This window comes from Suncus etruscus, chromosome 3 (genome assembly GCF_024139225.1).
Source record: "Suncus etruscus isolate mSunEtr1 chromosome 3, mSunEtr1.pri.cur, whole genome shotgun sequence".
NCBI lineage: Eukaryota > Metazoa > Chordata > Mammalia > Eulipotyphla > Soricidae > Suncus > Suncus etruscus.
In genome coordinates, this window is record NC_064850.1 from 64,114,786 (window position 1) to 64,135,522 (window position 20,737).

A 20,737-nucleotide genomic window follows, 5' to 3' on the forward strand; every position below is an offset into this window, starting at 1 on the left:
TTTCACCAGAAGCCTCGTCTTTGCTCTTTGCAGAGGAAGAAACAGGTACAAAGATGTTTCAATTTTCCAGAGAAAAAGAAGGACTTACCAGAGTCCTAAAGAGTCAACCTTGCAGTAGAGCTGAGTCAGAGAGAAATGAGGGACATGTAAAGCAACAAGAAAGTAAGGAAGACCCATGGCTAGGCTTGATTCCTGACTCCTAATTTTGTTCTGTTGCCACCGCGATTCAGTCTTGTCGGCCTCAGGGAAACTGTGCAGAAAAACTTGCAGGGAGAAAAATAAAGCCCTTGGAAACTGGGGACACAGAGCTTCTGTAGCCGGCAGGCCTGCGCTTGCTTACTCCTGCTCACTATCTTCCCCGTCAGGACTGTGGATTCACGCTCTGTCTTTCTCACATACGGTGCTTTCCCGTGCTCACACCCACTGAATCCTCCTGTGCGTATAGTCCCCTGAGTTTATGGTCGGGGCAGTGGTAAAGGGTTCCCAGACTTGCTCAGGCTCGGGCCCAGATGTGTTGTTACTACTTTCAGAGCCGCCTCTTCTGCTCTCGGAACAAGCCACCCAAAGCCTTTGAATATCCGGGCTTGTGTCAGGATCCAAACAGAGCAGGAGAGACCTAGCAGCAGATGCCAGTTCCTGGAGCCCAAAGCCAGGGCCTCTCTTGCCACCACCATCAGTAGAGGTCGTGTGGACTGCAAGGCCTGCTTGTAGGCCCCCAACCAAGCTACAGAGATTTTCGATGCTGTTCTTGAAGACATTCTTATCAGTGGGGAGTCCTGTATAGGGGAGAAGAATAAGTCACTGACCATTCACTGCCCCCATCACTCTAAGACAGTCAGCTTACAAGGCAACTCTAGAAGAGTCTAACTCTTTAGGCAAAAGTGCTTAGATGTAATAAATGGAAGCTCGAAGACACACATTTCTGGATTGGTCACTAATGCCCATGAAGTGGCATTGATTAGATTAGTAACAAAGTATCTCTGAGTCCTTCCACTTTAAAACTCTATTTATTCCTGGCTCTGAACTCAAGAATCACTCCTGCCAGAGAGAAAGCACAATGGTAGGCATTTGCCTTGCATGCAGCCAACACAGGATGAATCCCGGTTCGATTCCTGGCATCCCATATGGTCCCTCGAGCCTGCCAGGAGCGATTTCTGAGCTCAGATCCAAGAACAACAACAACAAAAAGAATCACTCCTATTGGTGCTCAGGGGGCCATATTAGATGTCGGAGATAGAACCTGGGTTGGCCATGTATTATAAGGCAAATGCCCTCCTCACTGTCCTCTCTCTCCAGCTCCTCAACTCTAAAATTCTGACTAACTCCAAATCCCACTTGGAGTACATACCTCTTAGTGCAGAAATAGTCATTTGAAGAGTTTGTTCTAAGCACTGATTTAACTTCAAGAATTTGGAGGCGAGATTAGCCATCGTTTTCAAATTGTGGTACTCGGGATTTTCTTCTTGTCCTTGAGTGCTGCAACTTTTCTGTGGAAACAAAATTAAATCTTCTCTCAATGCATGTGATGGGATCCAATGGCAGTGAGGGTTGGCCGATGATCTTAATTATTGCCAGAATGTCACCTTCAAGAAAGATGGAGCTCCAGCTCCCCATCATTCTATTTTATTTGTAGGGTGGATTTGGAGTCATACCTGGCAATGCTCCTATTTCTGCACTCAGGGATCACTCCAGAATGGACTCAGGGGACCATATGTGGAGCTGGGGACTGGACCACAGTCTACCACATACAAGGCAAGCATACCTGTTGTATATTTTTACAAGCTGTAACAAACTACAAGGATTAAGTTTCTAGAGAAATAAAGAATTTTTCATTGATTCTGAATCAATGTCCATTCATCTAAGTATATAAGGATAAAGAAAAATAGTGCCACTTGCTATCTAATAGCACAGGAGATACATTTTACTTTATTTTTATAGCATCACTCTTTACTCAGTACTATAAGTCACAAATTTTATTTCAATTTTAGGAGTCCAACCTTGTACCTCTCATTTATACTTGAAGGTTTCCCCTTTCTCCTACAGTTTTTGGTGGTGCTACAAAGCCCCAGGAATCACCCCAGGCTGCAATGTGTCAGAGTTCACACACACACACACCACCCAGGGTCACACTCATGAGTGACTGAGCAGAAACTAACTGGCTGCCTCCTGGCCTTCAGTCAGGCTCCAGGAGCTACAACCTCTGGCCCTTCTACTATATTTAAGTGAAACATCCCTCCGTTTCAATGGGCTGATGTCACACCTAATCTATATTTACTTCCTTATTTGTGCTGTACTGGTTTGGTATGCAGGAGGCCCAGCTTCAAGCCTGGCACTGCATGAACTGCTGAGCACTGCTAGGAACAGCCTGAGCATGGAATCAAAGGAGTCAGGAGCAGAACCCAAGCCTCACTGGTTTTGTCCATCAACAAATTAAATAATTTGTTGTACAGTTCACCTATGTTTTACAACTTTGTGCAGTTGTTAAACAGTTTTAGGGACTATCATGAGAATTTCAGCAAAAATGACAGTTACTAAGCCACTTAGTAAGACAGATAAAATATTTTGTTATGAACCAACCTCTGTACACTAGCTTAGCTACTGCTAAAACTAGCAGGCTGGGACACTGAAAAAAAGGACCTGAACAAGTGTGTACACAGGAGGTCTCCCAACCACTCAACTCTAAGAAAGAGGCTGCATGAGCTTAGCAGGGAAGGATACAGGAACCCGAAAGGCCTGAGTCAGAGTCCTGACACAGCTCCTACCCCATAAAAAAAATTCAAACAGCTATACTTGAACCAAATGTGAAAAAGAAAGTGAATATTTTCAGAACATTGTTCCTCTTACTGTTTTCCATTCAGTAAAGAAGTTTTCCAGAGAAACGATCAGTTCCATGATATGAGCTTTCATCTGCCTGGAAACCTGAAAAAGATGTTGTTTAATCAATTATTCTACAAATATCTTATTGTATGAGGATATTAAAATGCTATCATTTGAGCAATATTCAGAAAGACACTATCTGAGGACTATAAAGGGACAGGGTAAGTTCTAATCTGGCTAGAGGACGAGGTGGTGTGTTTGGAACACCTGGACAATGGCGGAGTAAAGCTACATATATCAACCCTAAAAATGGCAACCAGGACAATAATATAGCAAAGAAGGAGGTTGCCTGGCATGTAGCTGATCCAGATTTGAAACCCTGCACCCCATAACGTTCCTGAGCCCAATCAGGAATGATCCCTAAGCAATAGGGACAAGACTAAGCTCTGAGCACTGCCAACTGTGCCCCCCCCCAAAAGAAAACTCACCCATAAACATGAACACTATTGTAGCCAGTCCACCTAAACTATAATGCAATTATTTAGTTATTTATTGTTTGGGGGCTATACCTGGCTATGCTCAGGGGTTACTCCTGGCTTTGCACTCAGGAATCACTTCTAGTGGTACTCAGGGATCATATGAGGTACAAGGAAACAAACCCAGGTTGGCTGCATGCAAGTCAAGCACCCTTCCTGCTATACTATCTCCTTGGCCTAATACAATTTTTTTTTTTTGAGTCACACCCGGCAGCGCTCAGAAGTTACTCCTGGCTCTACACTCAGAAATAGCTCCTGGCAAGCTTGGGGGACCATATGGGATGCTGGAATTCGAACCATGGTCCTTCTGCAAGCAAGGCAAACATCCTACCCTCCATGCTATTTCTCTGGCCCCCTAATACAAATTTTTTAAGGAAGAAATGAAATCTAGCCTCTAACTTGGAGGACTGAGCTCTAGGTTCCTTTCTTGAAACTCAGCTCAACAATAAAAGCACCTGAGTTCAGTAAGCCAAGCTTCTCTCTGGACAAACTGCCTGGTAGTGATTTCTGTATTTACTATGGTTACTCTCTAATATATGCTACAACAATAGTATTTGCTTAAAAAAATTTTTTTTTTTTTTTGGTTTTTGGGCCACACCCGGCTTTGCTCTGGGGTTACTCCTGGCTATCTGCTCAGAAATAGCTCCTGGCAGGCACGGGGGACCATATGGGACACCGGGATTCGAACCAACCACCTTTGGTCCTGGATCGGCTGCTTGCAAGGCAAATGCCACTGTGCTATCTCTCCGGGCCCGCTTAAAATATTTTTATTAATGAAATGTTCTAAAGCTTCCTTTGGAAGTGAGCAAAATAATTAATATCTCAAGCAAATATTTTTATTTGAGTCTATCATATGCATTTTCCTAGTTTGACCTATAATGGATATTTCACATGTGTTAGCTGAACAAAGTTAGTTAACATTTATTATCTCACAGAATTGCAAAACATTTCCCCCTGTAAGATTTCTTTTTTGTTTAATTACTGTTTTTATCTGAAGCACTGTGACTCCAATAACATTAGTGGTAGGGTTTCTGTAGACAACATTCCAGCACCACATATTATACCAGTGTCTGCTTCCCTCCATCATCTCAAAGTCCCTTCCTAATTTCCCCTCCAAAGCCCTCCTCCCACCTGTTGAGTTTTGTTCTGTCATCCCTGATAATAGAACAAGCCAGCACAGATTAAATTATACAAACGCATAAAACTCCAGCTCTGCAGCCTGAGTGATAGTACAGCAGGTAGGATTCTTGCCTTATACAAAGCCAACCTGGTTGGATCACCAGCATCGCTGAGCAGGGAGATATTCCCCAAAACAACAAACAAAAACTCTCCGGTTCTTTGAGCTATTGAAAAAGAAAAAAAAATTTTTTCCCTGCTATGCTCTTACCTCACAGTGGGCATCCTGCCTTGAGAGAGAAAGCTGAAGTTCTTTTGCTTGTTCTAGTCCAGAATTGAAAAGGATCTTCATTCCTATATTGACACCATCATAGATAGCATCTAAGAACTCCTTCTAAAAAGTGTTTACAGAAAACAGGATCAAATATTAAGTTATACTCTCTGCTTATTTCAGGGACAATAAACTCTTGAGTTTATTAAAATCCAGCAAACATAGAATAAGAACTAGGAGTCTGAGAAAAGAAAATGGACCACTCCTTACTGGGTTTTCTTGTAAAGTGCTACTCGGCCAAGCTCTGTTTGCTGAAACAAAGCATGTCAGAACAAGCCCATTTCAAGAGCACAAAAAAAATCATGCTAGTTAATGCGAGTGTTTCAGCATTACAGAGTATTCGTTCAGTTGAGAGCATTGGTGCTCAGCAGCCTGAGGACACAAAAGGGCAGGGAAGGTTCCAAAGGAGCTAGTTATCTCAAAGAGCTGAGATGGAAACAAGTCCAAATATTGCTAGGGATGGAGCAATAGCACAGCAGGTAGGGCATTATCTCGCACAATTGACTTGGGTTCAATCCCCAGTATCCCATACAGCCCCTGAGCCCACCAGGAGTAATTCCTGAACTTAGAGCAACCCCTGAGCAATGCCAGATATTGCCCAAAAACCAAAGGGGGGAAATATCTTGCTAAACTTAAATGCAGGAGCAATTTTCAAATTTTAAAAAACCATGCTGCTCCATGATGCTGTTTTATAACTCTGTCCCCCAGAGAGTCTCCAAACCAGACTTGCCCAGTCACCTGGACACTGGTGGCCTTGCTGATGTTTTCTAGAAAGTGCAGCTTGCTCCCCGTCAGAACTGCCAACTGCCCCACTGACTTGACAGCTTGCTGCACAGTCTGGGTGACTTTACCATGTGCCTCCTTTACCATCGACGAAATCTCTGAGGAGCAGCCCTGTAAAATAAAAAGGGACTCTGAGGGGTGCGAGCAATAGCACAGCAGAAAGATCCAACCAGGGCTTCCGTTCAACTCAGGTTCAGTCCCTGAAAACCATCAGGAGTGATTTCTGAGTGCAGAGTCAGGAGGAAGCCCTAAGCACAGCTTTAAGGAATGACCCAAAATCCAACAACAACAACAACAAAAAAATAAAGAACTATGTGATTACCAGCAGAGGCAAAGAAGAGAAATGACCTGAAATAGCCCATTCTGCGCCCCTTGACATGGTGACTAAGGACTAAGAAGTTTGCACCAGAACCAGAGAGCATAGAGCCTCACACTGACTGACAGCCACACAATACCTCAGACATGGTCCCTGTGCATGGGACCCGGCGCTAGAAGCAAAAGTCAGGTTGGTCAGATTCACCTGCAACACAATTGACAGAGACAAATTGTCTCTGTCCATAGGCTTCCCTTATTTCACAGCAGCTGTCCATGGAGGCTCATGGTCTTTTCTTTGGGGGTCAGAGCCATAGGACAGCTTGACAAGGTATCTGTCTTTCACGAGGCCATCCTTGGATCAGCCCCCACTAGGGGTCACTCCTGAGCACCAGAAGCCTTTGAGCACTGCCAGGTATGGTCTGAATCTCCATCACAAGGAAAGACACTTTATTAGGGAGAAAGTCCAAGGATAGGGAAAAGGGCACCAAAAGGACATGTATCCAGTATTGGTGGGGAACAAGGGAGTCTTGGCCTCTCCTTCTCTTTCTTAGGAAAACTCTTGGAGTATGTTTCTAGAACAGGCTAGCTGCCTGCTACCAACTAAGACTGTCCCTGATACTGTGACAACCATTCTAGTCCTGGCATCACCAACCCAGTCTCACGTGAGTACAGCCTGAGTTCCACCAAGTCATCAGTTCTCAGTGCTCAGAACCTGTTGTAAGGGGTCAGAGCGATAGCGCAGCAGTAGGGCATTTGCCTTGCATGCTGTCAACCTGGGACAACTGGGTTCAATTCCCCACATCCCATATGGTCCTTTGAGCTACCAGGAGCGATTTCTGAGCTCAGAGCCAGGAGTAACCCCTGAGTGCCAGTGTGGCCCAAAAACAAAACAAAACAGGGCCGGCGAGGTGGCGCTAGAGGTAAGATGTCTGGATTACAGGCGCTAGCCAAGGAAGGACCGAGGTTTGATCCCCCAGGGAAAGCACCTGCCCCACTTGCACAAAGGCACATGTTTACTCCAAGGCACCATCCACAGGCCACCCCAGAGTAACACAAACTTGTGGTACTCAGTATATGGGCAACCACAAGCATGTGACACCTCAACCAAGTGTGCAAGCCCCAAACACCCCCACAAATTCCAACACAGACATCCCCACCTCAGCAACAAAAACACATTCCCAAAGAGGCCGAGGTATTTTATTTGCCTTACACGTGGTGAATTCCAACATTTCGGAATCCCCTGAGCACTGCCAGGGCTTACTCCTGAGCACAGAGTCAGGAGCAGTTACCCCAGCACCATGTGTTATGGCCACAAATCCTGCCCATCCTCCCCCGCAAAAAAGAAAAAAATAATTTCCCAATATAACTTGTGATGACTTTGAGTCATGAAGTTCTGGCCACAGATACTGAAACAGAAATGTTATATGGCAATTTCCAGAAACTTCCTTTTCAAAAAGACATACTTTTGACCTGGGATGCAGCAAAGTGTCGAAGTGAGACTAGGCTTTGATTCCCAGCACAGAAAGATAAGGGAATAAACAAAGAAGAGAATAAATCGGATATATTTGGGGCAACACTGAGCCATGAATAAAAGCTCACTGGAGGGCTGAAATGATAGTTCAGTGGGGAGGGCACTTGCATTGTATGCAGTCAACCCATATTCAAGCCCCAGAATCCCATAGAGTTCCTACAATCTCACCAGGACTGATTCCTGAGTTTGGAGCCAAGAATAACCCTGAGCACTGCTGGGTATAATCTTAAAACCAAAAAAAAGAAAAAAAAAAAAGAAAAGCCCACTGGCCTTTCCTTTATGCCTTCTCCCAGTTGCTCCCACAGTCAGCTAGGGCAGGGCTCTGGGAGAGATGACTTACAGAGCTTGGTGTAGGCACTATGCGAAACAGAGCAACCACACTGGCCTGCAGATCTGTGGGACAGGTGGAAAGATTTTTCCTATTAAGGCCTGATGTTAGCCAAAACATCTCCACTGCTGGCTTCTAGGTCGTCATGAGAATGACTAATGTGGTAGGAACCCACAAGACTATAAATCGAGCTGCACTCAGCCTCTTCCAGTGCTTCTTCGGAAGTCGGGACAAGTTACAAGAACAAACTCAAGATCCAGCTTCCAGCCCCTCACCCACTAGTTCTGTCAGGCTTTTCACACTTACCCTGCTGAGACTGCTATGCTAGTGACAGCCAAGTCAAGTCCTGACTCAGTAATTCAGTCTAGACATTCAGCCTTAGGATTTTAAAGCAGAACTCATTTTGGGAAATGCACAGATCTAATTTTGGGGGTAGAAAAACTCATAATTCCTTCCTGAATAAATGAGTTTTTCCGGTGATGTCAATGAGTCAAATTACCTGCAAAAACAATTGTAAGTAGCCTCCTATTTGTTTTACTTCCTGTCTCAACTCGTCTTCCAGTCTCGGTGAATTATAACAGGGAGGGATGCCAGCCAGCCAGTGTTGCATCAGCATCGCAAGATGCCCAAAAGCAAATGTGACTTGGAGAGTGAGTGACTGGGTTCCCCGATCAGAAAACACTGAAAGAAGAAAAATGATTGGAAGAAATAATCTCCAAATAAAAGAACTTACACATGATCACAACTAAACCACTGTAACACAATCAGAAAATAAATGAAAAGAACAAATGGATGGATGGGGCAAGTGGGACAAAACAGTAGAAATCACATCAAAGTGCAGAGAATGACCACTTAGTACTTGTTAAAAAAAAAAAAGTTGTAAGAGTGCTTACAGTTATCTTGGCTTTCTTCATCTTGTTCTTCATAAACTTTCAAAATGGCATAGAGCCCATTATAAATTTTAAGAAAATTACTCAACAGGCTATCTGCCATGGTTTTTTCTTCATTGTAACTCTGTTCAAAAACATCTAAGGATGAGCATATCAATTCTTTGCAAATTCCAGGAATAACTGACTCTGCTGTGTTTGGATAAATGATGCTTGATTTCTCCATCATTCCTGTATCAATAGAATGAAGCCATTTAAGCCTATCATACTTAATGTTGTAAGAGATTTCTATCATTTGCTATAATACATTCAAACAAATGCATAATTGGTCAATATAGCACACAAGAAAATCCAATGCCAAAAATGCCAAAAATACCTGACGAATGTGAAGAACTTAAGTTCTGAACAGGGTGGTCTTGGACATCATGTAAACAGCCAGAAATTCTTCTGTTCTTCATCAGACTCCGACTCCTAGAGAAAGACAGTAGTTACAGACAGTACAGTAGGAAGTAGAAATTCCCTCCATTCTCTAAGACCACTGAAAATTGCATAATAGGCTAAATCCACTTGCTTGGGATGGGATATCTTGACGTTTACTGGCATTTTCTAATCATGCAGCTGATGAACTGGGATGAGCATTTCCAAGGCTCCATGACTATGGGGAGAGTGTGGTAGGAAGGATTCCGGACTCGCTGAGCTTCAGGTGCAGAGGGAAGGAGAGACATGGGCAAGCAACTGTTCAGAAGCAATGTACAGCAGGAGAACAGAGAGAGCAGTAGTTAGTACTTGCGCCCTGCTCAGGAATAGGGTCAGAAGCCACAGTGAAACCCCTGAAGTGTGTGTGAGGGAGGAGAGAGCAGGATCAGTGTGCAAAGCATAGATTTGGTCCTGGGAAGGGAAATCTCAGTAACTATTGTAGACCATGAAAGTGGTACCAGTGCTGACCGAGGAAAACCAAGTTCCAAATGCTTTTCCCCTCAGCATAGAAAAGCCTCCAGGCCTTTTCCTTGAGTATGATTGGCTATCTAGTCTTTGGAGAGAAAGCAGAGGCTCTTATCTTTATTCCTGGAAAAAGCCAGCAATGCTCAGACTCTCCCTATCACTGTCCTCAGGTCTAACTCTGCGGGCAGCCAAGTCCACGAAACCACCCGAGCTATGGCCAAGATCTAAACTGCAGGGACCCCAGAAGTATGTTTTCTAATGAACCACTCCCCACTATGGGCAATTTTTTCCAAAGGGGTTCACACATCAACCTCCACCCCCGAATTCCAAGAAGGAAGATGGGAACATGATGGATAACAGAGAAAGAAAATGTCGATACTCAGAGGTTGTTACAGATATTCACAGTGAGGTGTGAAAGGAAAGGGCACATTTCACAACAAATCCAATCAAGAAAACCTCATCTTCAAGCCCACAGTAGCCGACCCCAGCTTAAATGCAAAAAAAAAAAAAAAAAAAAAAAAAAAGCTTGTCACAGTCCTGTCAGATAAGTTTCACCTAACCTCAGGGGAAATGTTACTATTAACTGTCCACAGCGCATCTTGGGATTTATAGGCAGCCCAAACAGTCTATTTTATTGCGGAACAACTGTGGCATCTCATTGCCCAGTAGCTGTTCATAATTAAGAATCTGTCAGCATTTCTATTACTGGCAGGCCTACCCAGAGTTGGCAATTCTGTCATAAACATTCTTACAAGGCTGAAACTTCATATACAAGGTCTCAAGAGAAAGTCATTTTTTTTTTACAAATTATGATACTTTTAAATTACAGAAATTCTCAAAAACATCTCTGCCAAGTTAGAAATGCCTCATTTCAAAAACTTGAAAAATACTGAGAAGTTTCAATGTTTCAATAACAAAACTTTTGTTCCCTAATTGTTCCCCTGAAGTCAACAGGAAAAAGCTGCATTTATAAAATCATTTATAAAAAAATTAATTTTATAAAATGATATGCATTTAAATGCATCTATAAATGTTCATTCATGATTAATGCTCATCTTGTGAATAAGTTTCTAAGCACACACAGTGTTGTACATCTGTTAATAATAAAAATAAGAATCCAAAAATTCTAAAGTCTAAAGCAATTTATGGACCCCTCCACCTGCTCCTCAAGGAATCTGCACTTCTGCTTTTGAAGGCTTATGTTACTTTAAACTGATTTGAGGGTTCCAAGCCCTAACTATCAACTTTCACAGTGGGAAAATGATGCTCAACTCCTCATGTCAGTGCCAGAGCCCTATTCAATTTTGGGCTAAATCACCCATAGATATCTCCATCCACTTGTGATTTTTAGATGAGAAATCACATCTTCTGTGAACGTTGAGATTTCCTCTTATTCAAGCACCTAATGACCAACACTCAGCCACTGTACTATGCACTTGGCAGACATTATCTCTAGCCCCTGGATCAGCTCTGCCATCTTATCATTATTATCCACATCCTCAATCCCTAAACATAGAGTCAGGAGTAAACCCTAGGCACCCCAAACAAACAAAAAGTCCTGCCTTGGACTGCACACCAGGAGATGTCCCCAGGAACCTCATGAGTTCAGGGTCAGGCAGGCAATTCAAAGGACTGGGCGCTTCATCTTACAATGCCCCAGTCTGAGCTCTGCCACCATTTGCCCCAATGGTCCTAGGGATCCCCAGTACTGCTGTGCCAGAGAACCCCTCCGAACTACTACTGGGCCTGAGATGTGAACCATCAGTACTGTATAGCCAAGCCAAATACACTTTGACTGGCCGCTGAGCCCATTCCCCAAATATAAATACCCCAAAACTTCATTGTGCTCAAAACTGAAATGCAGGCTAACCCTCCCATCTCAGCAAGCACCATGTGGCTCTGGTTAGTAACCCAAGTCATGACCAGGACCCTCCTGCTACCCCACATGGCCCCCAACAGCTACCAGGTCCTGCCCAGGTGGCTTCCTGAGTGGGTAAAACCACCCAGCACCTCTTCAGCCCCTGATTCCAGCTTCTTGGGTCCAAATCCATAAAGACAGGGAGGTATTTATTTTTCATTCATCTTTGTATTATTGGGTCACAGCAGAGAGTCATGTTTAAAACCTAAACTAAGAAGTATTTAGGTTAAAAGAAGTGTTTGGGGGCCGGGCGGTGGCGCTGGAGGTAAGGTGCCTACCTTGCCTGCGCTAGCCTAGGACGGACCACGGTTCGATCCCCCGGCGTCCCATATGGTCCCCCAAGAAGCCAGGAGCAACTTCTGAGCGCATAGCCAGGAGTAACCCCTGATCGTCACAGGGTGTGGCCCAAAAACCAAAAAAAAAAAAAAAAAAAAGAAGTGTTTGTTTCAAAGCCCAGTTCTACCCAGGCTCTACTTCACCATTCCTGGAACTCTTACGTCTCTGTCTAACCGGTACTAGGACTCCCTGAAAGGCCTCTATTCATCCAGGGAAGGCTTTTATGCATCCCTTTAAAAAGCAGCGTTTGTCACAGACAAATCTCTGCCACCATGATTTACTCTTCTGAGGGGCTTGTATGAACTTCACTGAGCATTTCAAATTGTATAGCTTATAATAAAACATCACAAACCATACCAAGTTCTTGAGAAGTCAGTAATAAACACTGTCCATTTTTAGAGAAATAAGGGGCTGGAGCTATAGCACAGCAGTAAAGTGTTTGCCTTGCATGCGGCCAACACAGGAAGGACACCGATTCGAATCCTGAAATCCCATATGGTCCCCTGAGCCTGCTAGGAGTAACTTCTGAGCATAAAGCCAGGAGGAACCCCTGAATGCTGTCAGGTGTGACCCAAAAACCAAAACAAACAAAAATAAAAAACATTTTTAAAGAAATGAGATTCATATTCTAATAAGCTGCTTTACGTTAAATCAGTGTTTCTCAAATAATGGGGCTCGGGGCTCCTTAAAATGGGGAGTGTTTGACCTCAGCAAACACTGTCATAACAAGCTAAGCCCTGAGTTTATGTCTCTGTATGTCTCTGGAGCTGAAAGTTGCTGTGTCCTGCTTCAAACCCTGCTTTGAAAAGCTATGCATTGCAAAACGTGCTCAATATAGCCATTAATCCAGACATCACCTCTGATTAAAAAATCAGCTCAAATTATTTTATATATTTTTGTTTTGCAGGTCAAAGTTTTTTTTTTAATAAAGATACTATTTACAGTTGTGGGGGGCACGCAAAAAATGTTTTCTTCTTCCTAGGGGAGCATGACAGAAAATAATTGAGAAGCACAGCGTTAAATAGTGAAACACCGAACATTTTTGTTGTATTCGAAAAGACCAAAATACAATCTCATGCCCTCCAGGCTGTAATTTGAGCAGCTCCACACTACTTTTCTTATTTACTGGGCTCCCACATGGACATAACCATCACAAGAATAGATCTTTCAAACCCTGAGATGATTTGCATGTATAACCAGAAACAGAAAACCCAATAACAAAAATGCCTTTACCTCCTCCTAGAAAAGAGAGAAACTGGAACACTTGTGATGTCTGGCTCCCATTCATCCTCAGGGTCACAAAAGACATCTTCATACTTGCTGTTACTGTCACTCTGAGTAAGAGAAAAGACACATTCTATTCAATCTGGGTTAAGAGCTCTATCGCAACTAAGAAAATGCTTCTAGTCTGTTATAATTCAAGCCTCAACTCAGTCCACAAAGAATGCTCTGAGGTTGGAGTCTGTGCTCTGGGGTTTGATCCAGGCACACATGGATCAAACCAGGGTATGGCCCAAAAATTAAAAAACAAAAAAACAAAAAAACAGAATTATAGGCTCTCTGGGAGATCTACAAAAGAAAAAAAATCCAGATAAAATGGAAAAACAGTTATACAATGTTAGAAAATACATCCAGAGATCTAATAAAAGCAACAGAAAACACTAAATAATTCATAAATTATTAAAAATGGCTTTAGAAATAATAAAGATCAAAAGATAAATCCTTAGAAGAGAAATAAAAGGCTAGATATTAAGATTCAAATGTCACATCCTGGTAGAATATACTGCTTGTGATAATAATCTTCCGCTTAAAATGTTTTAGCAACGCTGGCTATTTTATTTGATATTTCTCTTTGTATTGATGTATTGTCCCAATTCCTTTTTCCCTTCCCTCTCTCAAACTGAGGTGAAGAGCTTCTAGAAGGACTCAGCCTATTTTCGGCTTATTCGAGTTTTATCCCATTTTATTGCTTTTCCTTTCTTCAACCAAAACCACATAACTTGAACTGTCTAGTTCCCCCTCTCAAATAGAGGGGGAAATAATGAAGGGTACCAAGACCAAACAGCTGTATGATCACTAAGAAGTAAACTAGACACAGAGGGAACCTCTCATTCTAGTGGCCCGGAGGTGAGGGTGAGGGAGGATAGGTTTGGTGATGGGAATTCGCCTTATTCAATATTAATATGTACCAAAATATTACTGTGAAAGATATGTAAGTCACTATGATCAAAATAAAATTATATATTTAAAAAAAAGATAAACATCTATCCCCAAACTTTCTTTCCAAGGATATACCCCTCAGTTATCTTTCCAGACATAATTAATATTCATTAAAGAGTAAAAATTAAAAAAATATGTTCTCTCAAATACTAGATAGAATTTGATTCAGAAATAGTATTAGTGGTGGGAAAATAAAAACCACTGCATTCAACAGAAACAAGTATAGTCCAATATTGCAAACTCGCCCACAAGAACGGCCAAAGAATGTCAAGGCAAGAATGACCAAATAATCTCACAAGAGCTTCCATTATTCTAACAGAAGCAATTAATATTCTTTGTAGAAAATTTAGAAAATATAAATACACATAGAACATCAAAAATATTTATACTATGTATCTTCCATATGGTTCCATGAGCCCAATCAGGAGTGATCCCTGAGTGCAGAGCTAGGAGTAACCTCTGACCACTGCCAAATGTGGCTCCAAAACAGATTTATGAATGTTTTAGAATCCTCCAGAATTTCAGGAATAGTGCTTAACCCTTCATTATATGTATGGGTCTAATGCACTACCCACATCCCCATCAAGTTCCAGGAGCAGTTACCCACCACATAGTGAACCCCTTGATCCATTTCTCACCCAACCCTCCCTCCAGTGACCACCATAGTTTTTACTGAATCTAGGCCAGAAGTTCTCAAGCTTGGGTCTATTGATACTCCCTCCAGCAGGTAGGGCATTTGCCTTGTATTTGGCCAACCCAGGTCCAATCCCCGGCACCCCCTATGGTCACTCAAGCCCCACCAGGGGTGATTACTGAGAGCAGAGCCAGGAATAACCCCAGAGTAGGGCTGGTGTGGCTCAAAAACCAAAACCAAAACCCACAGAAAAAAAAAAATCCTACCCATTTACTGCAAAAATTAAGTTAGCATATGGACTTGAGTGATATAGCACAGCGGTAGGGCATTTGCTTGCATGTGGCTGATCCAGGATGGAACTGGGTTCAATCCCCGGTATCCCAAGTCCCCCGAGCCAGGAGCAATTTCTGAACACTAGCTAGGCATGATCCCTGAGTGTCACTGGGTGTGACCAAAAACCAAAAAAAATTAGGTTAGTATACATGATTGTTTATTGCATACTAGTAATTGAAAACCATGAACAAGGGCCTGAGTGATAGCACAGCAGTAAGGTGTTTTCCCTGCATATGGCTGACCCAGGATGAACCTGGGTTCAATCCCCAGCATCCCATATGGTTCCCTAAGCCAGGAGTGATTTCTGAGCAGATAGCCAGGAATAACCCGACTGTAGTTGGATGTGGCCCCCCAAAACCAAAAAAACAAACAAACAAAAAACAAAAACAAACTATGTGATCATTTTTTTAAAAAGCAGTTTATTTATTGATTGATTGATTGATTGATTGATTGGTTTTTGGGCCACACCTGGCAAGCTCAGGGGATCATATGGGATGCCAAGGAATTGAACCAGGTCCTTCTCGGACTGGCCACATGCAAGGCAAATGCCCCACCGCTGTGCTATCTCTCCAGCCCTATATGTGATCATTTTTTATTCGCCAATGCTTCTTTTTCTCTGTGGCACTAGGACAGGAACCCAGGGGCTGATATGTGACAGACAGGTACTCTCTCACTTACCATATCATATAAACCAAATTTTTCTCACTGAGAAAACATGCTGATTTGAGGAAGGGAATGGGGCGACACCCAGAAGTGCTAAGGGACTACTCTAGTACTACTGGTCCCAGTTCTTATACTTTTTAATGGTACTGGGTGATGACTCCAAGGCTGGAGTGAACGAGCCCTACATTCTATCCCTGTCAGCACATTGTCCTGAGCACCACCAGAGATACTTCTCCTAAATTAACTTAGATTATTTAAATAACGAGTTGATAGGTATTTTAATAATGTTCCAAACCTCATAAAGTTCCTTCAGGGCAGCAAGCTTAGACTCAAATTTTTCCAGACTCCAAAAAGTTGAGATCCCTAGTTGTAGGTTGCGAACCTGAATAGAAGTATTAGGACGACTTCCTTTATCAGATACGTAATGTCTGAAAATCAGAGAGAAATAAAGAAATTCATTCTAAGGGCTGGAGAGACAGTACAGGAGGGAAGGTGCTTGGCTAGCATGTGGCTAATCCAGGTTCAATACTGGGCAATGATATGGTCCCTTGAGCATGTCAAAGACCCTCCCCTCTCATCTGCCCCTCCCATGCTGAAAAAGAGTCAAAAACAAAAAATGAGAAAGAAAAAACATTCATAAGCTAATACTAATGCAGAAATTAAAACTATTGTATATAACAGCAATTTGTAGATTCATTCTTTTAAATCTAATATTATAAGATAGAAATACTATAGTTGTTTATATTTAAAATAACCCAAACCAAGTAGTAAATGAAATGCTAATAAGAGAATATCTTGAGCTAGAAGGAGTGTAAGCCTAGCTGAAATCCAGCTGAAAGCCCACTGAAAGCCCAGCCCAGGCCTACTCTTCCAGCCCAGATTCTCCTGTGAACGTGGACCCGCTTGTCACCATGTTCTGGCTCTCTCTTGGACACATTTCCCCTTTTTCTCTCCTCAATCTTCTTAAGGTTTCAGTTAAAAAACAACAAACAAACATAAAGCTACTGATTTACAAAAACCCTGGGGTAGTCTTGAGGAGGCACATTGCTGCCATCCTGGGAGAAGGTGCAGGACACCAAGTCTGAGAGACAGAGACACAGAACTGAAGCAATTCTCCCGGCCCCTCTCCCACATGAACCAGTGGGTCAAGAGCCACTTGGTCATTTGTATAATTAATACTCACCTGCTGAAGACATAATATTTTTTAAGTCTGTTGCTAATGGTATTGGCTTCCTGAATCATCATGGAGAGTTTCAAGGAGCTCCAATTGGGCTGAACTATAAAAAACACACAGAGCAGGTTTCAAATACAGCCATGAGGGACCAGACAGAAAGCACAGTGGCTGAGGTATGCCCTGCACTCCAAAGATCTCAATTCCTCAGCACCCACGTGGTCCTTGAGCAGAGTCCAGAGTAAGCACTAAGCGGGGCCGGCAGGTGGCGCTAGAGGTAAGGTGCCTGCCTTGTCTGCACTAGCCTTGGACAGACGGCGGTTCGATCCCCCGGCTTCCCATATGGTCCCCCAAGCCAGGAGCAACTTCTGAGCGCATAGCCAGGAGTAACCCCTGAGCGTCACCGGGTGTGGCCCAAAAACAAAAAACAAAAAACAAAAACAGAGTAAGCACTAAGCACTGTTGGTTGGGCAGTGGCCCAAACTCCCGGAGCCCCAAGGAAGATCAGGGAGGATGGTTAAAGGGCTGAAGTAAATGGTCTGCAACTGGGAGTCCTGGGTTTAAATCCTGAGGAGAAAGAAGAGAAAGAAGAGGAGGAGAACTGAGCCACCTGACTAGGCTGGTGGAAAAATGGGTGCTGGGGTCTTGGGAGTAGGGAGGGGTGCAGTGTTAGGATTATATGCATGTCAAACCATCATTAATAAAATACCAATTGTGAACCACAGAACTTCAATCAATTTTTTAAAAAGAAAAAAAAATTAAAAGAAAAAAATGTGGGGGCCGGAGAGATAGCATGGAGGTAAGGCCTTGCATGAAGACGGTCGGTGGTTCAAAAACTGGCATCCCATCTGGTCCCCCGAGCCTGCCAGGAGTGTTTTCTGAGTGAAGAGCCAGGAGTAAACCCTGAGTGCTGCCAGGTGTGACCCAAAAACAAAAAACAAAACAAAACAAAACAAAACAAAACAAAAAAATATATATATATATATTATGAGACTGAAGTGCTGTCTACTGTGCTAAGTAGGCAACTTAAAAGAAAAATATTTTTAAAGCAAAACGTAAAATCAAACTAAATATTCTGGTCTGAATTTATATTTTTCTCTCTCCAGATGTTTTATTTTCTTCCTTTAGTATTTAAAATAATTAAAATTTTTAATCAAAAATTTAAGACTAAGAGCCAGAGTGATAGCACCGAATGGAGGATGCTTGTATGCGACCAAGTTGGCTTTGATCCAGGCATCCCAGATGGCTCCCTGAGCACTGCCAGGAGTGATTCCTGTGTATAAAGCCAGGAGTAAGCCTTAAGCATTACCCTCCCCTTCAAAAACAAAAACATGCGGGGAGGTTGATATAGCTTAGTAGTAAAGCACTTGCATACACAGAGCCAACAACAAAAAAATTCTACATAGAAATATAGAAATGTGAGGCCAGAATAATAACACAATGTGTAGGGTAGGGTGTGTGCTATGAGCATGGCTGATCAGGGTTTGATCCCCAGGACCCCATGTAAGTTCCCTGGTCTCTACAGAAGTGATCCCTGAGCACAAAGTCTGGAGTAAACCTTAACACTGCCAGATACAGCCCCAAAACAACAAAACAAAAATAGAAAAACTAAAATTTTCTACTGAGAAAGAAAGCAAATTACCCAATGATTAATCATAATTAATGATATAAAAAGGAATTAAGGGTTAGAAAAAGATACACTTTTAGATTATTTTTGTGTTATGTAATAAAACGTAACTAAATGGTCTAAAAATAATCACAAAAATTTAATTATGCCCAAGTCAAAAACACTGAGGCCATCTGAAATATATAAAGTAACCAGTACTAGTTAAGTCAGTAATTACAGGAACCACATACATAACTGTAGAAAATGCACGCCAAAATTTATATACTCACTTGTAAATCTTTTATCCCTGTTACTCTGATTTTGCTGCAGAATTTGTACTTCGTTAGCAATTTTTTCCTTCTCCAACTCTAAAGCTTCCAGAATTCTTGCATGACGAATTCTGTGGTCTTCTAAAGCCTAGTTGATGGTAATTCACATAAACCCAGAAATCAGGGTGTGTATAGATAGAGATGTTATTAACTCAAGTGATGATGGCAGCACTGTAATGAAGCCTCCTTTCCAGTGCAGAGCTTAGAAAGCACATTTCTTTAGGCATATAAAGCTTTGTTTTCCACTTCCTTTTGGACCACACCCAGCTATGCTTAGGGATTACTCCTGTCTTTGCACCCAGGAACCCAGTGCTCATGGGACCATATGGGATGCTGAGGATCAAAAATGAACTGGCCGCATGCAATGCAAGTACCCTTCCACTTTACTATTGCTACTGCCTCAAATACAAGATTTGTTTTTTATTTTATTTTATTTTATTTTTGTTTTGGGGTCACAACCGGTGATGCTCAGGGATTACTCCTAGCTCTGAGCTCAGAAATTGCTCCTGGCAGGCTCGGGGTACTATATGGGATGCCAGGATTCGAACCACTATCCATCCTAAATTAGCTGCGTGCAAGGCAAATACCCTCCTGCTATCTATCACTCCAGCCCCAAATACAAGGTTTTTTAAAAGGTAATTATAAGAGGCCGGTAAGGTGATGCTAGAGGTGCCTTGCAAGTGCTAGCCTAGGACGGACCGTGGTTCGATCCCCTGGCGTCCCATATATTCCCCCCAAGCCAGGGGCGATTTCTGAGCGCATAGCCAGGAGTAATCCCTGAGCATCAAATGGGTGTGGCCCAAAAACCAAAAAAAAAAAAAAAAGGTAATTATAAAATAAATTTATAAAATGATTTTTCCAAGTCACCAACAAAAATCATTGGGAAGTTTTAGTGTCAAGAATGAGTCCTTTATCTTCCATTAATAGGAAACTGAAAGCTCTTTAGGAAAAAAAGGTAAACTGCTCAAAAAAAAAATCTATATCCAAAACCAATTTTTGGTTACATACAAAGTTTTAATCACTGGGAGGTGTAGGGGTAGAGAGAGGGAAACTGAGGGCATGGGTGGAGGGAAGTGGACACTGTGAAGGGATGGGTATTGGAACATGAATAACTTTGTAACTGTTTATCTCACAATGATTCAATAAAATAAATAACATAAAATAAGAAATGTTTCCATCGCAATTTAAAAGGTACCAAGAGGGACCGGTGAGGTGGCGCTAGAGGTAAGGTGTCTGCCTTGCAAGCGCTAGCCAAGGAAGGACTGTGGTTCGATGCCCCGTCGTCCCATATGGTCCCCCCAAAGCAGGGGCAATTTCTGAGTGCTTAACCAGGAGTAACCCCTGAGCATCAAATGGGTGTGGCCCAAGAAAACCCAAAAATAAAAAAATAAAAGGTACCCCTGGGGTGCGGGACTTGGGTGACCCCAGCACTCCTCTACCACCTTGCTCCAGATCTCCAGGGCTTTCCCGGGTCACAAGCCTGGGTAAGCCATCGAGGTGGGTCCTTTGGCGGAGCTTGAAGGTACCCTAGGCTTTCCCCCATTCCCCACTCGGCTCCTTAGGGAGGGGCTGGGTGGGGGCCTGAACTTCCGGCCTCTCAGGTTCTTGAAGCAGTCACTGATAATCTTACCATTTTATATTTTCAAAACCGTGCGGGGGCACGCGCCCATGCACACACAAGATCCATTAATAGTACTCATTATCATTAAATTATGTTTTTATGTATACAGAATGTCCATTTTGTACTCTGCCCTTTCACACACACCTACAAAAATCATTTTTCTCTTTAACTCTCTCACCCCCTATCATCATTACTCCACATTTACCCTTTTAAACTTAAGTACTGTAGAGTTCTAAGTCACAGACCAAGTGGTGCCCTGGATTTAACACCCCCCCCCCCAACTATTCCAAAAAGTATAAAAAGGACACGTATGTCTTCAG

At 42.7% G+C, this 20,737-nt stretch overlaps 1 protein-coding gene across 1 annotated transcript in view; it reads right to left on the minus strand.

Annotated features, from left to right (window-relative positions):
* Positions 1-369: 369 nt before the first annotated feature.
* The window catches only part of KIF14 (kinesin family member 14), a 50,554-nt gene continuing 30,186 nt past the window's right edge, over positions 370-20,737 (minus strand). The window contains exons 18-29 of the mRNA XM_049770786.1: positions 18,758-18,884; positions 16,874-16,967; positions 15,986-16,118; positions 13,074-13,174; positions 9,021-9,115; positions 8,651-8,875; positions 8,257-8,438; positions 5,539-5,694; positions 4,741-4,863; positions 2,845-2,919; positions 1,349-1,487; positions 370-776 (exon numbers count right to left, since the gene is read on the minus strand). Of these exons, the coding sequence (XP_049626743.1) occupies positions 415-776; positions 1,349-1,487; positions 2,845-2,919; positions 4,741-4,863; positions 5,539-5,694; positions 8,257-8,438; positions 8,651-8,875; positions 9,021-9,115; positions 13,074-13,174; positions 15,986-16,118; positions 16,874-16,967; positions 18,758-18,884 (1,812 nt within the window). The 3' untranslated portion in view covers positions 370-414. The remainder of the gene's footprint in view (positions 777-1,348; positions 1,488-2,844; positions 2,920-4,740; positions 4,864-5,538; positions 5,695-8,256; positions 8,439-8,650; positions 8,876-9,020; positions 9,116-13,073; positions 13,175-15,985; positions 16,119-16,873; positions 16,968-18,757; positions 18,885-20,737) is intronic.